Source organism: Cygnus atratus, chromosome 19, assembly GCF_013377495.2.
Source record: "Cygnus atratus isolate AKBS03 ecotype Queensland, Australia chromosome 19, CAtr_DNAZoo_HiC_assembly, whole genome shotgun sequence".
In the NCBI taxonomy this organism is placed as follows: domain Eukaryota; kingdom Metazoa; phylum Chordata; class Aves; order Anseriformes; family Anatidae; genus Cygnus; species Cygnus atratus.
In genome coordinates, this window is record NC_066380.1 from 2097208 (window position 1) to 2115634 (window position 18427).

The 18427-nt window shown below is 50.1% G+C and overlaps 1 protein-coding gene across 3 annotated transcripts in view; it reads right to left on the reverse strand.

The window, feature by feature from the left end:
- Positions 1–4297: 4297 nt before the first annotated feature.
- MRRF (mitochondrial ribosome recycling factor) overlaps positions 4298–18427 on the reverse strand; it is a 217363-nt gene continuing 203233 nt past the window's right edge. The window contains exons 2-8 of one of the 3 annotated variants that reach the window (XM_035555479.2): positions 18352–18393; positions 17210–17409; positions 16599–16754; positions 15249–15367; positions 12374–12465; positions 7350–7509; positions 4298–5593 (exon numbers count right to left, since the gene is read on the reverse strand). In XM_035555479.2, coding sequence (XP_035411372.1) covers positions 5516–5593; positions 7350–7509; positions 12374–12465; positions 15249–15367; positions 16599–16754; positions 17210–17384 — 780 coding nt within the window. In that variant the 5' untranslated portion in view covers positions 17385–17409; positions 18352–18393 and the 3' untranslated portion in view covers positions 4298–5515. The remainder of the gene's footprint in view (positions 5594–7349; positions 7510–12373; positions 12466–15248; positions 15368–16598; positions 16755–17209; positions 17410–18351; positions 18394–18427) is intronic. The other 2 variants (XM_050714565.1, XM_050714566.1) reach the window with 2 other exon arrangements.

The window sequence follows — 18427 nt, forward strand, 5'->3', positions numbered from 1 at the left end:
AGGCTGGACAGGCTGTCTGGGAACTCGTAACCTGAGCCCCAGGAAAGAAGGACTCAGGAAAGCGCTTTCAGCAATCATATTCATCATCTTCAGCCCAGGCTCATTAGGCTCGCCGAGCCCAGCCCCGCCACTGCCAACGCCTCCCGCACGCAGATAGAGCCGCCGGCCCAGACAAATAAATGCTTCCAGCTTCCCGGTGGATGCGGCAGGTCAGGGAGCATCTGATGCCAATTACCTGCGGTGTAGGGTTCCCCGGCCGCTCTCGCCGGCCCCGCACAGCGAGGCTCTCCCACACTCCAGCCCCTGTGCCAGCAATCCCTGTGGACTTGGGGGTCCTGGCCCTGCCCAGCCCTTGTGCTTTGGGGGCCAAGGGGGGAGTTTGGGTCTCCCACCTCTTGCAGGTGGAAGAGCAGCTCCGTGCCACTGGTGGTGGGCTCCTCCGTGATGGGAATGGGGACTGGTGCAGGTGTCGCCCACCCGAGCATTTCAGGGGTCACCCTTCTGTGTGACCGTTCCCACCATGGCTGGAGCATGTGTCCCTGCTGGGGCCTAAATCCCCCAGGTCATAACCGTGATGGGAGCAGCCACGGGGCCTTGATGAGTGCTGCTGTGAAATGGGAGCAGGCAGTCGTGCTCACACAGCAGCTCTTTGGGGCGCTGCATGTTTCCACTGCTCCGGGCTGCCGTCGGCAGGGATGTCCTTAATGGGCCCAAAGGTCGGCGTCCCCGCGCCCAGGGCCACGTGGCAGAGGGACCCCGGGCAGGAGCCCGGCACGGATGCGAGTCACTCAGCATCAACGTTGGGGGCCAGGAAATTGCAGCGGACACAAACCTAAATACACCGTGCGTCGCCCCCAGGTAATCAGGGGCTTGGCCAGATTCCGGCTGACAGCTTAAATGCTTTAATTCTTCGGACGCTGCGTTTCAAGGGGGTCCCGTGCGCCGAGAGCTTCTCCCAAACGGTTTTTGTGCTGGAGATTTGTCTGTAATTGGAGGCATGTTTCATTCCCCTGAAACTAGCCAGGTCCCTGCTGGAGGAGGGGGCTGCGGGAAGGCAGCAATTTCCCTTATGGAATTATTTACCTGATTAGAGAGTTTATTTTATCAAAATTGCTTCAGAATGGGGCCACTCAGTGTGTCCAGCGCGGGGAGCTCCCTGGTGGGGCTGGCGGCCTGGAGACAGGTAATTTGTGTGGTTAATGGGACTAATCCACCAGGCAATTACACCAATAGATTTCACGGCTGCAAAGTGCTCTGTTCCCATTAATTAAAAATCTGTTAAGAAGATTAGCACTAAAGGTATCAAAAGAAACCCAAGAGTTTCTTTCCCCACCGGCCCCCAAAGGCGAGTGTGGGAGTGCTGGATTGCTCGCATTAGCACAAAAATTATTCTTTCAAAGGTAAGGGCTCCACATCCAAAGTAACTGCTGACAGTTTTCCCTGACTTCCCCACCAAGAGGTCCTTTATGTTTAATTATAGTTTGTTTAAATTAGCCCTGATTGTTAGCATGGAGTGCTAGTTTAAATATATTCCGAAGGCATTGTTCGCCCTGCCGGGATGTGGGGGGGGTTCCCCCTGGTCGAGCCCTGTGCCTGGGGCAGGTGCCCCTGCGCCCAGTGAGGAGAGCGGGGACAGGGGTCCCGTATGGGCGCGGGGATGGGGGCTCCCAAACTGAGCGTCCCCTGCCCAGGCCAGCCCCGATGCAGCAGCAGGAGCCCCATGGGGGCCCAGCCACCGAGCCCGGCCAAGCACCGGGCACTGGGCTGCAGTGGGCATCCCCCCAGCACATGGCGTGCCCGTGCCCCCTGGAGAGCCCCATGCCCCTGGAGTGTCCCGTGCCCTCTAGAGTGTCCCATGCTCCTCCAGAGGTGCCCAGGCAGTACAGCATCACCCACTCCATCACCCCGCGGTGCCAGCCGCATCGCCCCAGCCCTTCGCTCCCAGGGCCGCTCCTGGCCTTCATCCACAGCCAGACAACAAGTGAAACAAAAGCGAATTCCCCGGCAGCTGAAGGTGCCATTTTTATGGCTTGGCTGAGCAAGGAAGTATTTTTTTGATCTCTTAAAATCCTGAATATTATCTGACAGTTTATCTTGTTTCTCCGCATCCGTGTCTTTGCAGCAACGCCAGCTCATTTACATGTGTATTGCGCCTGCCTCCACGGGTGCTGAGGTCAATTGAAACTCAAGAAAAGAGGAGAAATTTATGCAAAACTGTTGATTGCATTTGTATGTAATGAAATCATCCAATATTCATCTGACTATAGACTCTAATCTGAAAGGAGAAGTGAAGGACATAAGAGTCACTGGAAAGCAATAATGAGCTTCTGTAGTGATTAAAAAAGCACTTGAGCTTTCTGAAAATCCAGCCAGAAATCGTGTCTAATCAACACGGAATATAGGAGGCAGAGATTACATTGATACATTTTGCAAAGCTCACTGTTGAAAATGTATGCGAGCTGTAAACTCTGACATGCCATCCATGGTCTGTTTTATACAAATCCGGGAGGCACACAATCAGAGCCCGGGCTCATCCCTGGCACAAAGCAATCTTGGTGTCTCTGCTCGATGACTCATAAGGAGTGCAATCACATCTATTTTGAAGAGCAATGTTGTTTTTTAACTGTGTCGAGAGCTTCCAGCTTCCTCGGAGTTTTTCCTGCCTTTCGCTTCCACCTCGCTTTCCCTGCGGCCGCAGCTCTCGGCGTGCGGGTGGCGGGAGGCCGATGGCGCTGCTGCAGCTCCACTGAGCCGTGGCTCAGAGGGGAGCAGAGCCCAGAGCCGCCGTCCTCAGCCATCGTGCCGGCACCCACGGTGCTGGGGTAGGGCACAGGCATCTGCCCGGTGCCATGTGCAGGGCTCGATGCCCTCAGAGACCCCACGGAGCTCACCAGCAGCTGGGGCAGGGACAGCAGGGACCCAGTGGATGCCCAGAGCTGTGGCAGGCACTTGGAGGGGAGCCCTGGGGTCAGGTCTTGGGGGTCTGGGCACAGCCCCCCTCACGTCCCACCACCCTCCTGTGAACCCCCCAACAGGGTGCTCGCTACTGCTGCACCCAAACTGTTTGGTGGCCAAAGCAGCTTGCTGAAATCAGTGCTGTTACACCCAAATGTTTTCTGGCTGCGGTCTCTGCTCCTCCTGGGTTATTTGGCGCAGCTGGAGCTCCTTCTCCACCCTCCAACAGCATCAGCTGCAGCTTCTTATCAGCGCTGGGCACAATCCAGGCTCTAGCTAACTGAAGGGTTGCTGCTGGCGCTGGTGGAGGAAGCCTTTGCCTTTTTATTTCCACCTTGCGTTGCTGTGTGCAGGAGATGCTGGTGTGGTTGGGGCAGCAGCAGAGCTCAGCAGGACCAGCCTGGAGCCACTCCTGTGAGCCCGCTGGATGTGGTGACAGTAAGTGTGGTGTCCCTTGTCTCTTCTCCTGGACTAGCAGTGACCCTGCTGCAGGCTGCCTGTGCTGTGGCAGGCGTGGGGTGCTCTCCCTGCCCTGCGTGTGGTCGGTGCCATGGTGGTCCTGTGCAGCTGGAAGGTGCCTGGGCCGCAGCTGGTGCTTTGTCTGCTTGTGCCGCTGTTTGAAGGACAGGCAAGTGGTGTGGCTCTAGCTGGTGTGTGCTGCTCCCTCAGGGCTGGGGCAAGGGTGGCTGCTGGTGGCAGAGCACTGGAGGCTGTGGGAGGACATGGGGGCTGCCTCCCCCATTTGGTGCCCTACTGTGTGGTGATCAGCTGAAGCCGCGTGGAGAATGGGTCTCTGTCTCTATTTTCCTGCACTAAATCAGCCTCTGCACCTGTGTTGCTGTGCCATTGAGGCCTGCATCTCCCCCCTTGCCTCCTAAAGGCCCCGGGTACCCCACACCAGGGACAGGCGGCCCTGTTCCCAGCAGCATGTGGCTGCTGGCACCTGAGGGAGGCCCGGGGCGGCCATTTTGGATGGTGCTCAGGTGCCTGTGCTGCAGCTCTGGTTTTACCCTCTGCTTTTAACTAACATGGAGTGAGGTGCGACAGGAATAGCAGTGAATACCTGGAGAATTCCCCCATGTAATGGCTCCCTACAGCTTTGCTGCCAACCCATCACCACTGCCTCGAAGGCTGGGAGGAGGCTGGAGGAGCCCCTGTGCCCTGCCTTCCAAGTGCACGTCCCAGCCACAATGGCCCCAGGCAGGTACAGGGGAAACCCTTCAACCCCAGGCTGCTGCTGGGATGTAGAGGCTGCAACAACAGCAAAAAAAGCCCAGTTGATAAATGTCAGAAGAAATACAGTAATCAGCTGAAAGCAATTTACTGAGCCATGTAACCGCCCTGGGCTCGCCATTTTCCTTTATTCATTTATCATGGTAAGTGCTTTGGCCAAAATACACAAAGCAGAGAAATTGTTGACATGTGGGGTCCTAGCAGAGCAAATCCTTCATCCTCCTCCCCTTCCCCACTGTGCACAAACTAACTTTTTGGGAGTTGTTTATTTAAGGACTGCAGAGGCTTGGTGCTCTTTGAACCCAAATGCTTTGGGAGTGGGGCTGTGGTGCTGGCCACCACCTTCCCTCCCTCTTGCCATTGCCTGAGGCTGCTTGCTGCTGTTGGAAAGTACCTGCTGGTAACTAAGGGTTATAGTATGTGCTCAGGACCATGTTATGATTCTACCTCCTCTAATCCTTGGAACGTGGTACAAGCAGTGCATGCGGGAAGATGTTGGCTTTGTAGACTCCTGTGCTGACTTTTGGTTGTCTTACTCCTGGCAAAAACAGCCACGCTCACAGTATTAATTTCAATTCTCTACCTATGAATCCTACGGAACTGTAAAGCCACGGTTCCTGCTGGCCGGTGTGTAGCAAGTGGTGCTGAGCTGCCATGTACCCTCCAGGAGCAGCCGGTGGCCAGGCCACAGGTAGCTGTGCTGGCTCAGCTGCTCCTCTGGAGAGGGGTGACCTCACTTTTGCTTTATTTTAAGCAAGAATAAATGATAAGGGTCACAACAGGAGAGTGTCAAGTTCCTCCTGCACGTGGTGCTTGCTTCCACCAGCCCTAGGCTGACTGCTGCTAGAAACACAACCAGGCTGGGGTGCAAGGCGATTCCACAGCCCTGCAGAGGGTAGGGCGTGCAGGAAAGGGGGCAGCAAGGAGGTGACGTGTCTGGTGGTGTGAGCTTCACCCACTCCTGCTGAATCGATGCCTGAAGCAGAGGGCAGTCTTACCTCCTGGGTCTCAGCTTCTTTTGTGGGAATCCTTCTAACAGCCTCCAGTCCTCCTCAGTATTATTTTATTTTTAATCTTACTTCACCCAATTCAGCTGATGCCTGAATGAAGAACAGCAAGGGGAGTTTCCCCCTTCCCTTCAGCACAGTCCAGGTTCAGGAATCCCAGCGGCCAAGGGATCCCAAAGCCCAGATCTGCTCTGGAGGTCTGGGAGAGCCGTCCCTGCCCATCACCTGAGTCTGCCTGACTCCAGGCAGGGATGGCCAGTGGGGTATGTGGCAGTCTGTTCTTGCTTGTGGGGGGGAGAGTATGTCGATACGGATGACACTTATCCAAGCAGCTCCTTGGTCTTTGCCGCCAGCAGCTTGTCCATCTCTGCTGCAGCGTTGTCTGCCATTTGCTGGATCTGTGGCAACACAGCACAAGCCTGAGTCACGTACTAGGTAATGTCACAGTTTAAAGGAAAGAAACAACCAGACCATTTCCTGAAAGAAAGCCTAAAGCCCTCAAAATCCAAAATAGTGCTTGGGCAATAGCTGGCTCTTCCTAGAGCTCACAGCTGCCCTGGGTGAGTCTTTGCCAGTGTTACATCCACACAGCGATAACAGGGATCAGTCAAAGGCTCTGAAAAGAGAAGCTCAACATGGACTGTCTACGCAGCTCCTACTTACTGCCGATAGAGACTTGGATGCTGGCGTACAGCATGGTGAGGGATCTGGGGGACGTCCCCATCAGTGCTCTGCTGTTTCAGTTGGACCTGCTCAGCACCCAAAGATGTCTGCACGTGCAAATGCCCTGTATCTAATTTATACTTGCTGCAATCCTTGCTCTCCTTTCCAAGGCTCCTGGCAAAAATCTTGGCTGTGCTTCACAAGTTACTTGGCCAAATCCTTATTTACTTCAGGGAAAGGCAGAGTTAGAGGCCAGCTGGTGTCTGCACCAGAGCAGAGAGGGCTTATCTCTGCAACCTTCTATTATTAGAACAGACCAGGTCACAGCAGGAGCACAGCCTTAGCACACTAAGAATTCACACATCAAGTAACAAGTCTGTTTATTTCTTGTAAAAAAAGAAAATTCTTGTAAACTGTACATTTCTTTTCCTTGTATAAGAAATTTCTTGTAAAAAGAAGTAAACAGCTATTGCTAAAGACCTGTTCATTGATCATGGTAACATGGGATGGACAAGACAAACAGTTCCAAAATGGGTATGTGTGTATTTGAGTGAGTGAAGGGTGCATGTGCAGAGAAAGGTAGGAGCCTCTGGGGGTTTTGTGTACTACTTTTATAGGACTAATTAAGATGCACTCAGTTCCAAGGCATATGAGTATACGACCTTTCCTCATGCTGAAAAATTTGGGTACAAGTGAAAATTAGACTTGAGATGCTACCTCTGTAAATGCAGAAAACCATCTGTGTGCTGTGGGACAACTGCTTCCCAACAGGATTCAGTTACAATAGCATGGCCATTTTTCCTGCTTGCACAAACGCTCTGTATATCAATGTTTATTTTTGTGAGCGCACAGAGAACAGTTCTGAAGCATTTGCAACGTATCTAACTTTAGCTGTTAATAAACAAACAGCTAAAAAGTAATGGCCTGCCTTCAGAGGCATCAATTCAGCAAAACACTTATGCTTGTGCCTGAGTTTTTGCCCAAGTAATTGACTTTAGTGACATCTGCTCTTAGGGAATTAGGCGTGTGCTTAAGTATTTTCCTGAATCAGAGCCAAAAATCTCCTAACAGAGAACCTTGCTAGCCTTTTCGTTAACAACAAACTGGAGCAATCCTCATTAATGCCAGCTGTTTTCTCATGTCCAGGCACTGCATAAGTGGTGGTAAAACTTTGGGTAGCTTTGCTCCCCAAGATCAGCTGGTTTGTGTAATAAACCCTTGGACTACAAAAGCTTTCGGGGAAAATGTTTTTTCCTGTTTCAGCTTATGGTTCATACCATAAATTTGGCTTTGAGATTCAAGCCTGAAATCTCACAAAGAAAAAGCAAATACAACAGCTGTTGTCTACTCAAAAAATTCAACCCAGGGTTACTCCTTTTCCAGCCAGGTTCTCAGTGCTGGAGGTTTGTCAGCAAGCTCTGGCATAAACGCTCACTGTGTGTTCACACTACTAAGCTGTGAAACGTGATATGCTAGAAGGAAAAAAATTACCTGCTTTTCTAGCAGCCAGATGGTATCTTCAGACACTTTGCTCTTGAACTTCTTTACCTGGTTCATGCTTTTGCTTCGCACCTTTCTCAAGGCGTCTTTGGATTTGTTGGTGGACTGTTTGGCAAGCTTGGCCAGGCTCTCCCTGTGCTCTCTGGTGACCCTATCAATGAAGAAGGAAAGAAAAGTGTAATGTGTAGCACAGCCAGATTTATCTCCTGCAATTGGCAGACTGGACTCTGGGTAAATCCAGCGACCATCTCTGCTGTGGTACCTCTCGGACAGCTCCCCAGCCTCCTATGGGACTGATGGGCTGAGGCAGGCCTGCCACGTGGCGCTGTGCCGGTGTTACGATGGTGCTGGCTCTGTGCGAGGCCTCGCGTCGCAATGGCGCTGCCCAGGGCGTGCTTTTATCCTGCTTTGGTCACCCTGAGCCAGCTCAGCTACCTCTGCACATCTGCCATGGCAACACATCTCGGCACAGAGAGTCTCGAGCCTAGAACAGAAAGTTCCCAGCACAGCTCTAAGCTGAGGGACTTGGACCGAATCTCACTTGTTTTATGGTGGTTGCTGCAGTGCCTGAAAGTCATGCTGAAATGTTTAATTTCTTTTTTCTCCTGCCAAAGCATCTGTGGGGAAGAGGGAAAATCCAGCTCCGGACCTGAGACAGAGCTGAGAAGTGTAATTTCCCTGCAAAGCTGAGAGGAAACCTCCATCCATTCCTGAAACTCAGAGTGGTCTCCCTGCAACTGGAAGAGGCTGAATCATGTATCTGGAACCTATAGAGCTTGTATTTCACTTGACCTTATTCCAGCTCATCATGACAAGGCATCTCCACTGAGACCACATGTAACACCCTGTCTGACAAGGAGGTGACAGCAGAAATGGCTCTGATGTGAGCGGCTCATACAGCTGCAGGTGACGTGGCACAGATCTCCAGCTCTCACCTGACACGGTGCTACTCACTCTGTGCTGCCACAAGAAAACTTTCAACTTTCCATCCCAAACTGAAAACCGAAGATGATGAGGGAGCCTGAACACAACGTGGGATTGGCTGATGTGTCACCTTAGCTGCAGTAATGTTCCAGCACCTACAGCTGATCACTGTCAGCATCAACTGTTAGTGCTTAACAATAATATTGTAATTATTTTCATGGCTATTGCGGTTTCCACATCACCTTGAGAATAAACGTAGTGCTCTCACTGAGACTTGCTAGGCAGAGAGCTCCCGTCTGCTCGTGGAAGATATTGCAAAACAAACATTTCACATGAATATTTAGAAATTGGCTGCAACAGCCTGGGTCACCAAAACACTGAGGCCAAGACTCTTCCTGCAAAGAAGTCAGGAAACGTGGGGCGAGGGCTCCCGCAGCAGCGCCAGCTCTGCCCCCTCGCGGGTATTGCTTACGGGGAGGTTGTCAGCGTGCATCGGCCTGCGCCTCTCAGAGCTTGCTGCAGCCCTGCGCGTTGCGCTGGCTTTGGCACCGTCCTGCAGCAGATGTTCGCTGGGGCTCCGACTGCTGCTCAGCACCGCCGGCTGTTTTTACTTTGAGGTACAGGAGGGAATACGCTTTCCCGAACTGATCAGCGACTGCAGGGATTTGGTATCCCTGGAAAGGCTGACAGACGCTGAGCTGAGACCCAGCTGCGGCACTGTTGTGCCCCCTCACACCCAAGGGACACCCTGGGGACAGCGGTGTGGCCCCGCTGCTGAGGGGGGCGACCAGCGTGCAGACGGCGAGGGGCTTCTGGGCAGCGCAGGCTGGGGCTGGGACTCGAAGGCCTAATTAGAAGTGAGCGGGGTTACTCGTGGTTTCCTATGCATCCCAACGCCGATGCCTTTAGGGCTTCTCTTGTTCAAAATCCCAAGCCAGAGGTCCTGCGGCACATGCAAAGCCAGCTCATAAACAGAGGTCTGGGTGAGGTCAGGTTCTCAGGCAGCTTTCTGAGGGGGCAGGGAGGGAAAAAAATAAAATCCATGGCTGCTAAACCGGGAGGAGGGAGCTGGAAACCTCTGCTCTCCTGCTGGGCGGTGGGGTGAGCTGGTCCATGAGGACTGCCTCGGCCGGGGGAGGCCGAGTTTGCCCTTTGCTATTCACCTCCCTGCTCGCTTCGGCTTGTGCGAATTGTGCTGAGGGTATCACTCGCCTGCTTGGGGCTGCCGAGCCTTTAAGGAAATGTTTTTGTTTATGCAGGGCTGCCAGATTTCCTATGCTTCTTGGCACAGGGTCACAGCTTTCGTGCCTCCTTGTCTGTCTTTATTAACACCAATTTCTTTTTATCACTGCACAGTGCTGTGGAGTTTCTCAGCGGGTTTTACGTTCCAACCAGACCATATGTAAATTCTCAGCAATGCTACCACCGATGCCAGAAACGGACGCTTCTTCAGTCAGATGCTGTTTCTGGTTAAGGAATCCATCAACATGAGCCAGGCCCATGGTTTTTAAGGACAGTTGTTTATTCCTGTACCCAGACCTGGGACTCTTAAGCTGTCTAGTAACTGTTGCAGCTGCTTCCTCTTTAATCCCCCAAAAGCATGAAGCAAACCTGGGGAAGGGGTGCCAGAAGAGGGGTGCAAGGACAAGGTTCCCATCCAGGGGCAGCTGCAGCATCTTGTCAGGTAAAGTAGCAGGGTTCAAACCCTGTGGGGTTTCCAGGGACAATCCTGCCCTGCCAGGATCATGACAGAGCCTGGTGACTGCACACCAGTGCGTTCAGAAACGCACCCTACACCACGGGTAACATCTCTTCTGTTTCTGCTTCAGTCAGCAACCAGTGGTTTAAGCACTGCAGCACTTGGATGTTCCTTTCCCAGCATATGGCATGAGCACACCCACAGTGAAAACAATGCAGGCCACATCTCATCTCCAACACAAGGCATTTATGCGGGTAAGAATAATTTCTGTATCTTAAATGCTAGGAATTTCCTGTGAATGAGAGGGATCAGTTCAAGGAAAGTAGGCTTAACTAGATACTCTGCGTGCATAATTGCAGATAAACATAGGGTGCAAAATATATTATTCAACAAAAAGCATGAAAGAGGCCTATTATGATGAGCGATCTGGAGCAACGCAGCTCAAACAGCTTTGTTTTCTTCAAATGAAATTTCTTAAGTCCTTTCTCCCCATAGTAGGTATCTTTGCATATTTCTTAAAGGGCAAAGGAAAATAAAAGCTCACAATGAGTCATTAAACTTTCAAATGAGTCATCTGGCTTTCAGTAAAGCATGTGTAAAAATATTACTAATTTACAAACAATATCCAGTGTAACACAATGGGTCCAAAAAAGATGAATCTAAAAATGAGGCAATACCATAAAAGACACAAGGTCAGGTCAAATTCGGCCACGAGATCGACCAATACAGATGTTCCCATGGCTGTGTTTTTTTTTTTCTTTTTTAAACCCTCAGAGAATAATTTTTATACAAATAAATATTGCCTATGCAGTGCTAGCAACACAAACAGGCTAATACCTTAGGGAGTAGAGGAGATCCTAGCAGGAAGCAGAAATAAACACCAACAAAACGGTGTATTTTTAAAACTAGCATATGTTTAAACTGCAATGCAAAAACTTACCTAATAGAATAAATACTGAAAATTAAATTTCATTTTTAAATGCTCAGTTGAAACAATCTCAAGCCCTGATGTGTAGCTGCACTTATGAGGCAAAATATAACGCATAGGTGTCCACCCAATAAGTCTGATTAAAAAGTGTTTTTAGTAACAGGCAAAGATTGCTCATGTTTGATTTACTTTTAATGTCTCCCCTCATGAAAGTATCACTTTTTGCAGAAACACTGTCTCTTCATTGTTTGCCTGTTTTGCACACCTGCTCTAATTTTGGTGATTTCACTGCCTCCATCTGTTGTATGTTCTTTGCAAATATTTTTAGAGAGTTGAGAAAATTAAATATTTTGGGAAAAAATAGAAAAAATCAATTCAGAGATATAATATTAAAGAGTAGTCTCTGGCAGAACCTGCTTATTTTTCTTCCATTTGCATTAGAAGGCTTTAAAGATTGAAACCGTCTGCTTGTCTTCTTGGTAAGTGGATGAAACTCTGACAGATTCAGTTGTGTCAATAGAGTGGGTCAGAAAATGGAACTAGAGGAGCCCACGAGGGCAGACCTGCAAGGCAAGTTTTCCAAGCTGAAAATCAATTTAACTTAGGACTCCCTGGGCTGCCGATTGTCCAGGAAGAAAGGGACCAAGCACAGCAACCCTTATGCACCAGAGGAACAAGGGAGCATGTTAGACAGATCTTTCTTGGGGAGAGAAAACCTGGTTTTGATCCACAACACCACAAAAGAAAGTGACAGAACGTACATATTTGTTTGAAAAACAATATTTTTTTTAAAGATCGAGATTTATAGTTTTGGAGTTTCCTCCCCTGCAATTCATATTCAAGGATGACCCAAGTGCCCATTAACAATCAAACCACTGTGCAGCAACCCGGGAGCCTCAGCAATTATGAAGATAATGGTGCCCTCCTCCTCTGCCTCCTCTCCTGAGGAATGGGGGAAGGGCAGAGAGCACAGGGGAAAAAGAAAATCAGCAAATAGAATGATAATGTCATTCCCTTTCACCGACAGCAACAGAAAGCTGCAATTAGACTTCCCTTGAATTTTATCTAGCATTTTGATCAGAGAATTTCTAAAGTAGATCTAAGGCACGAGAAATACTCAGTTCATCTTTACTTAGCAGTCACCTGCTCCTAAAACGCAGCGCACACGTGCAGGGTTTGTGCGAGCAGCCGGGCATGCAGCCATCCCTTTGTGGGAGCTGTTCACGGCACCCCAGGACCACGTAACCCCGGGATGGCAGATCACACAGCGGGGGCTTTGTGCCTCTGCGTCTGACCAGGGCGTTTTGAGGGCTCCGTCACTGCAGGGTCTGAGCACCCACAGGTGCAAGGGCCACTCTGGTTCCAGGAATTGCACGTGGGTGAGCTTGCCCTCTGAAGGGCCCTCGCTGCAGCCCTCTGCGTTACCTTACGCGAGGGTGAACTTGGGCAGCCGTGGGCACTTACTTCGGAATTGGCACCCGAATTAGCGTCCCATCCACTTCCGGGTTCAGGTTCATTCCGCTCTCCCTTATAGCCTTCATAGCTGCAGCTGTGCTCTGTAAAACAGATCAAAAGGTAAAGAGAATTAGGAAATAATCATTCCCATATGCCAGAACTCTGTCAATAGTTGGCAATCCATCTCCACAGAACATGGAAACATTTACTTCTGTTACCAGTAAGATCAGGAAGTTACATTGGTGCGGAGAGCTTTGATCAAACTGAATGGGAAACTATGGCTGCGCTCGGTATCGGGGTAGGAAGGGCACAAAGGGGGGAGAGGGGAAGGGAAGTAACAACAAAAGAAAACTGTTTTGCTTCTTTGAAACTATTTGAATGGTTTGAGGCAATGCAGAGTGAAACCGCAATAAATTCCCTAGGCATAGCCTGACTGTGGCAAAGGAGATGAAAGATTCTGAGCATTTAAAAATTCCAGTAGAATGTTTTCCACTAGAAATCACACAGTGCCAATTTAAAAAAGTTAACTAACTTAACCACTTCAGCACTACAACCGAACCACATTACATCAGTAGCAGTTGGCTGAGAACGGAGCCTGTGCCCAGCTCTATGTTTATTTTACAGCTTATTACTTAGGATTAAGTTTTCAAAACTCCATCACTGCTGACTGACGCTGCTCTGCTTAAAAGGTGAGGTGTGCAGGTTTGCTTGGGAACTATAAAGTGATTAAAATGCTTCCTTCCCCATTTTAGAGCGCTGGTGAACTTTCACACAGCATCAAACGTTATGGTTAAATCACAGTTTTGCTGGGAACTCCCACAGTGCTCTGCCAGTTTGTTTCGTTCTTTGACATTGACAATAACAAGACCAAACTAGTCTATTCCTTTGACACTAGTGTGGCATTTCCTACAAGGAGCATTGCTATTTCTGATATTCTTTCCCATTGTTAACTTTAGCTCCAGGCTGCTACAGTAGACCGCGTTTACGAAGTTCAGTTTCTATCAACTGAGGCACAAAGTAAAGCTCTGCATATTCGTTTAGCTCTGCAATGCATGATGTCACTGAATGAAATTAATGCTGGGCCAGTGTTCTGTAAAACACAATGGCCATACTCTAAAACACAAATAGTGCAGAGAAAACATAAAGATTTCAGCATGTTAGGACTGTAATGTATTCTATGCACAGCACATGCTCTGTAGGAAGAGAAAGCTCACTAGAAGTTGTATTGTTTAACATACATTCTAGAGGAGATAGAAATAGTGAAAATACTGTCCCCATCCTATCGCAGCACATAAAATAGCCGTAGTTAAAAGACACGGTCTTGTTTGTTTCTGTAACTCTTGGGCAAACGAGATTTGGCCCTGTAAGTCCTCTTCTATAATTATTTTCTTTTCCAGACTCTTCAGGGATTTTTATTTGCTTTTCAGTGCTATAAAGTATTGCCTATATTCTATAAATAATGACATCACATGAAAGTGAGTGTAACGTTATTAAGCAGTTCAGCCTATTCATGGAACAGTTGTGGTATAAAATATTGCATTGAGAGAAATAGTTACAGCTCTAGTTCAAATGAAAAATGGTCCTTTGGCTTGGAAAGCAAATGTAGGCAATGGTATACGCAACGATATTGATATCTTAATCTCCTGCCTGGACAGAGGCTGCATCATGGCACGGCTCCTCCGGCCCTCTCAGCTCTAGCACTCTGAGGGACCTCGCTGCACTCACTGATGAGGGGCCTTCAGTCTTCGAAGTCATTATATGTGCTGGATACACTTTAAGAAACACTTAGGCATCAAGTGCCTTATGCTGACCTCCTCTGAGACTTTGCTGACTTAATTAATTGGGGAAAGCCTTTGCAAAATAAATAGAGATAAGCTTTGGCAAGCCTCCAGACCCAGAGCGGGATGAATAGCTAACCTTGCGGTCGCTGCCGTTCGCATCTGCAGGTCGATCTGCAGGAGCCCGCTGTGTGGGACCACTAATGCCTGATCCTGAGGTGTGATTCGTACTTGCTGCCTAATTTGGAGGCAAGCCTAAGCCTCCTGCAGAAGGCTAAGGGAAACTAACCCTAATTTAGGGGTTCTGATCTGAAGGTGCTGTTGATGGAGGAGCTCACTAACTACAGCAGGGCCTGTGTTAGGCCTTGTTCCTGTTAGCCCAGGCCCAGCTCAGAGGCAACATCAGTATCTGCTTTCCATGAGCTTCCAGGGGGTGCCCTCAGCCTCTGTGCTCAGTAAAGCAAGCTTTACAGGAGTTCGATGGTGCCCCCAGCACAAGTACAGACTATTCCAACTGCACTTATGGTTCGGCGCATGGCCATGTCTCCTCAAGGCGCTGCGCTGATATAAAACGTCAGGGCAGATCCAGCACCACTCCCACATGTGGAGATCAGGTCAACCAAAGGAGGACATGTGCACTCAACTACTGGGTGCAGAAAAAGCAGGGGAAGCAGGGACCTGGCAGGGCACGGTGTGTGCAGGTGTCCTGCCAGCACTGCAGCGCCCTAACTTACAGATGCAGCTGACAGCAACCTAACCCCCAAAGCAAACTGACCGGTCAGTGGCGTGCTCTGGGTATGAGCCTGAGGGCCCTCACGGCCTGATGTGCAGCACACCGCTCCTGTCTGACCCCAGTGCCGCCACACGTGGGAGGTGCTCTGCTCTAGACGGTGCTGGAGAGTCACTTGCCCCGCACAGCATGCAGTCAGCAGCAAAATACAGCTTCTGTTTTGTGTCAGACAAGAAGCGATACTCAGTGCAGTCAGAGCTCTCCGACCCTGTCCGATTTGATTGATTTTGTCCAATTGTTTCTTTGCTCGGTATCAACCTGTTTGTTCTGTCAGTGATTACCTCCCTTTGCCATGCCTTCAGTAACGTGTCCTTACCTCTGGAAAATTGGTCATGTTTACTATGATGAGCTGAGGTGACTTCAGTGAGATTTGCCCAAGCTGGTTCAGCGGAAACTTCCCATCTTTCGTCACGACAATTATGTGATCAAGGGCCCCTCAAAAGAACCAAACACACGGGAATTTCAGTATGATACAGCACTTCAGGATGATGCTGTTGTAAAAACATGAACAGAGTGTCCCAGTTTCCTTATGTTGGGCAAAATATAGAAGTTACAAAAGAAATTATACATTTTTTCAGACTTCAGGTGCTGTTTATATTTATGCATCGCCTGCGATATTTGCAAGTTAATTATTTTAACACTGCTGTAGAGCACAAAAACGTGAAAGCAAAACTCACTTGTTTTTGTTAGTAGAATAGGAAAACTAAACAGATTGCGAAGAATAAAAAGGAAATAAATATTTTTTGATTCTTCAAATTTAAACATTAAAATGTTATTACAAAGATCTAGAAAATGATTGTCTTTAACTTAGCAACGTTCCCTTAAACCCCTCATTTTTTCCAAGTCCCAAGAGGAGGTGCTATACACTGCCTAATTTAAAGTATTCAGTTTCTCCCTGAGCTACTCTTAATCTGCTCTCTTGTTTCTGCTGCAAAATGTTAACAGGCCAAAAGGCACATGGGACAAGAGGTACTTTATCAGTGCAATTAAAAAAAATACCTACGGTTAAAATAAATAGTTAAGAGACTGAGCTACACTTTCCAACTCCATTAAAAACTGAAGTGCCCCTGCCAGAGCAGGGGTGGTGAATGATTCAAATTTGGTCATTGTTTAATGTTAAATTTTATCCCTGAAACTTGATACTACTTACAAATACATATGTTCAGAGTGTTATAGTAACTGTAGCTTAGTCAAATATATTCACGTTTCTTCCTGAAACACAAAATTCAGTAAGTGAATAAGGCTTGTAAAGGTCAGTAACCACAAAGATGCATAGCAAAAAAAAAAGTTTGTATATGCCAGACACCAGCCTGATGGCAATTTCCAAAAGGCTAATTTAATGGCAATTGGATTTTTCCTGCCCTACTGCACCATTAGCTGACAACCTGCTTCTTCATCACATCTGCAAACAGTTCAGTTAGACACTTTTGACATCTCCCACTTAGAAAAGCTATTTCCAGGAAGCTATTAACAAAAATAGATTCTTCCTGGTCAAGCTCAGGGTGAAGAGAGCCTTTAGTTGGGGATGTCAAGGTTGTAGTAATCGGGTGCCCAGTGAATAACTCAATAAAAAGAAAATCAATTTTGAAAAAAACAGACTTCTCTGTTACTAGGATGGGTATCCTTCCTTACAGGCAACAGAGCATCGTACAAGAAATTTACCAACCTGGCGAGGTTCTAACGCTGACATTTCTGTTGAAATCTTCTTTCAGAGCTTCTACCACTGCCTGCATGTCTTCATTGGTTTCCTCCAAATTGATAATATCTTCAACTAAGGCAGCATTGATATTCACTTTGGCTTGGGTCTGCCCTTTACCTTTAGCTGCAGATTACACAAAAAATAATTTCTGTTTCTGAGAACACTTAGTGGTTGTATTAGAAAGTAGAAAGAAGACGTTACGACCACTGTTAGATTCAGAGTTGAGTCTAAGATAAACTGATATTCTTAAATGGGTAAACAGCCCAGCACTTGAGCACAGTGCCGAGACATTTTTGAATGCTGCGCTGTGTGCACGAACTCTAACTCCACAGTCTGGATGGTGTCGATGGCTACTAGCTGCTGCAGTGACAGCTCCGTGCAGCACTCCTCCCTGAGGAAGGACTAAAGACTCCTGTACCCTGCGGTGCACTCGGGAAAACTAGCTCCTCCAGGGCAGTGTTCTGCCTAAGTTGGAGTGATCCTGGTACAGGAGAGAAAAGGAGTAAGAAGTTCTGCTTTCAGCAGTATCTGGCAACACCTCCAGGGGTTGCAGACCCGGCCAGAATGGCTGCCTGTACCTTTTTTGGTGGCCAGCTGCTGGGTCAGCATCACCTGGCGGACACACTGCCTGTAGCCCTCCAGCAGCGGGGCCGGGCAGCCTGCAGCAGCCTGTGGCAGCCTCCTCATCATGACCAACGGGGAACAATACAGCAGGGAGTGCAGGTGCCGAAAGCATCTCAGTGCCATGGCCATCGTTTACAGCTTGCCTTCAGCTCACCTGGAAAGAGGAAAGAGGGGTGAGGTGCTCAGCTCGCTGAGCAGAAACGGCTTCAAGCCTTGGCTGTGCGTGTCAGGGCACGGTGACAGCTCGGCAGTGACAGCGGAGAGGTGACAGCTGAGTGGTGACAGCTGAGTGGTGACATCTGAGCGCCGCAGGCTGCTCCCGGTGCCCCTGCAGCTGCATGGCTCAGGCCCAGGGACACGGCGCTGTCCCGGCCACCTAAAGGGCACAGCTCGGGGAGCCACAGCCGGGGGACAGGGTGCTTGTGGAAACTTTGGCTTCCATCCTACCAGCTCTGAGGCTGAAAGGCATTATTATTTTAAAGCATTTATTTCAGAGCGTTTACTGCGGGGAGCTCTGAGGTGTGATCGCAGCACAAGGGCAGGCTGGGGCTCGGAGGTCCGAGCTGCAAAAGCACGGAAGGGGAAGCAGGTGGAAGCCCGGGTGGGCTGGGCTGGGCAGGGCAGGACTGGGCTGAGCTGAGCTGAGCAGGGCTGCGCAGGGCAGGGCCGTGCGGAGCTGAGCAGGGTGTGCAATGCAGAGCCGTGCAGTGCGGTGCTGAGCCGGGCCGTGCAGGGCCGTGCAATGCAGAGCAGAGCAGTGCCGAGCCGCGCCCCGCCGCCCAGCACGCGCCACCCGCAGGGGACGAACCGCGCCCGCTGCCCCGCGTCCCCCAAGCCCCGCCCCCGACCACGCCCCCTCCCCGTGACCGCGCCCGCCCCCCGTAGCCCCTCCCCCCCCGCGACCTCGCCCCTGCTGCCCACGCCCCACGCGGCCCCGCCCCCCTCGCGTAGCCCCGCCCCTTCTTCTGGCCCCGCCCCTCCCGGCCCGTTCCCCTCGCCCCTCCCCTCCTCGCCCCCCCCCCTTCCCGTTAGGGCCGTGCCGGGAGCCCCGGGCGGGGGCTGGGGGGGCTCCGGCCGCAGCCGCCTCCCCGCTCACCGTCGCCGGGCCCCGCGCGCTGCGCTGACGTCACGGCCCCGCGCCGCCTGCGTCACCGCCGGGCGCCGAGGGCGGG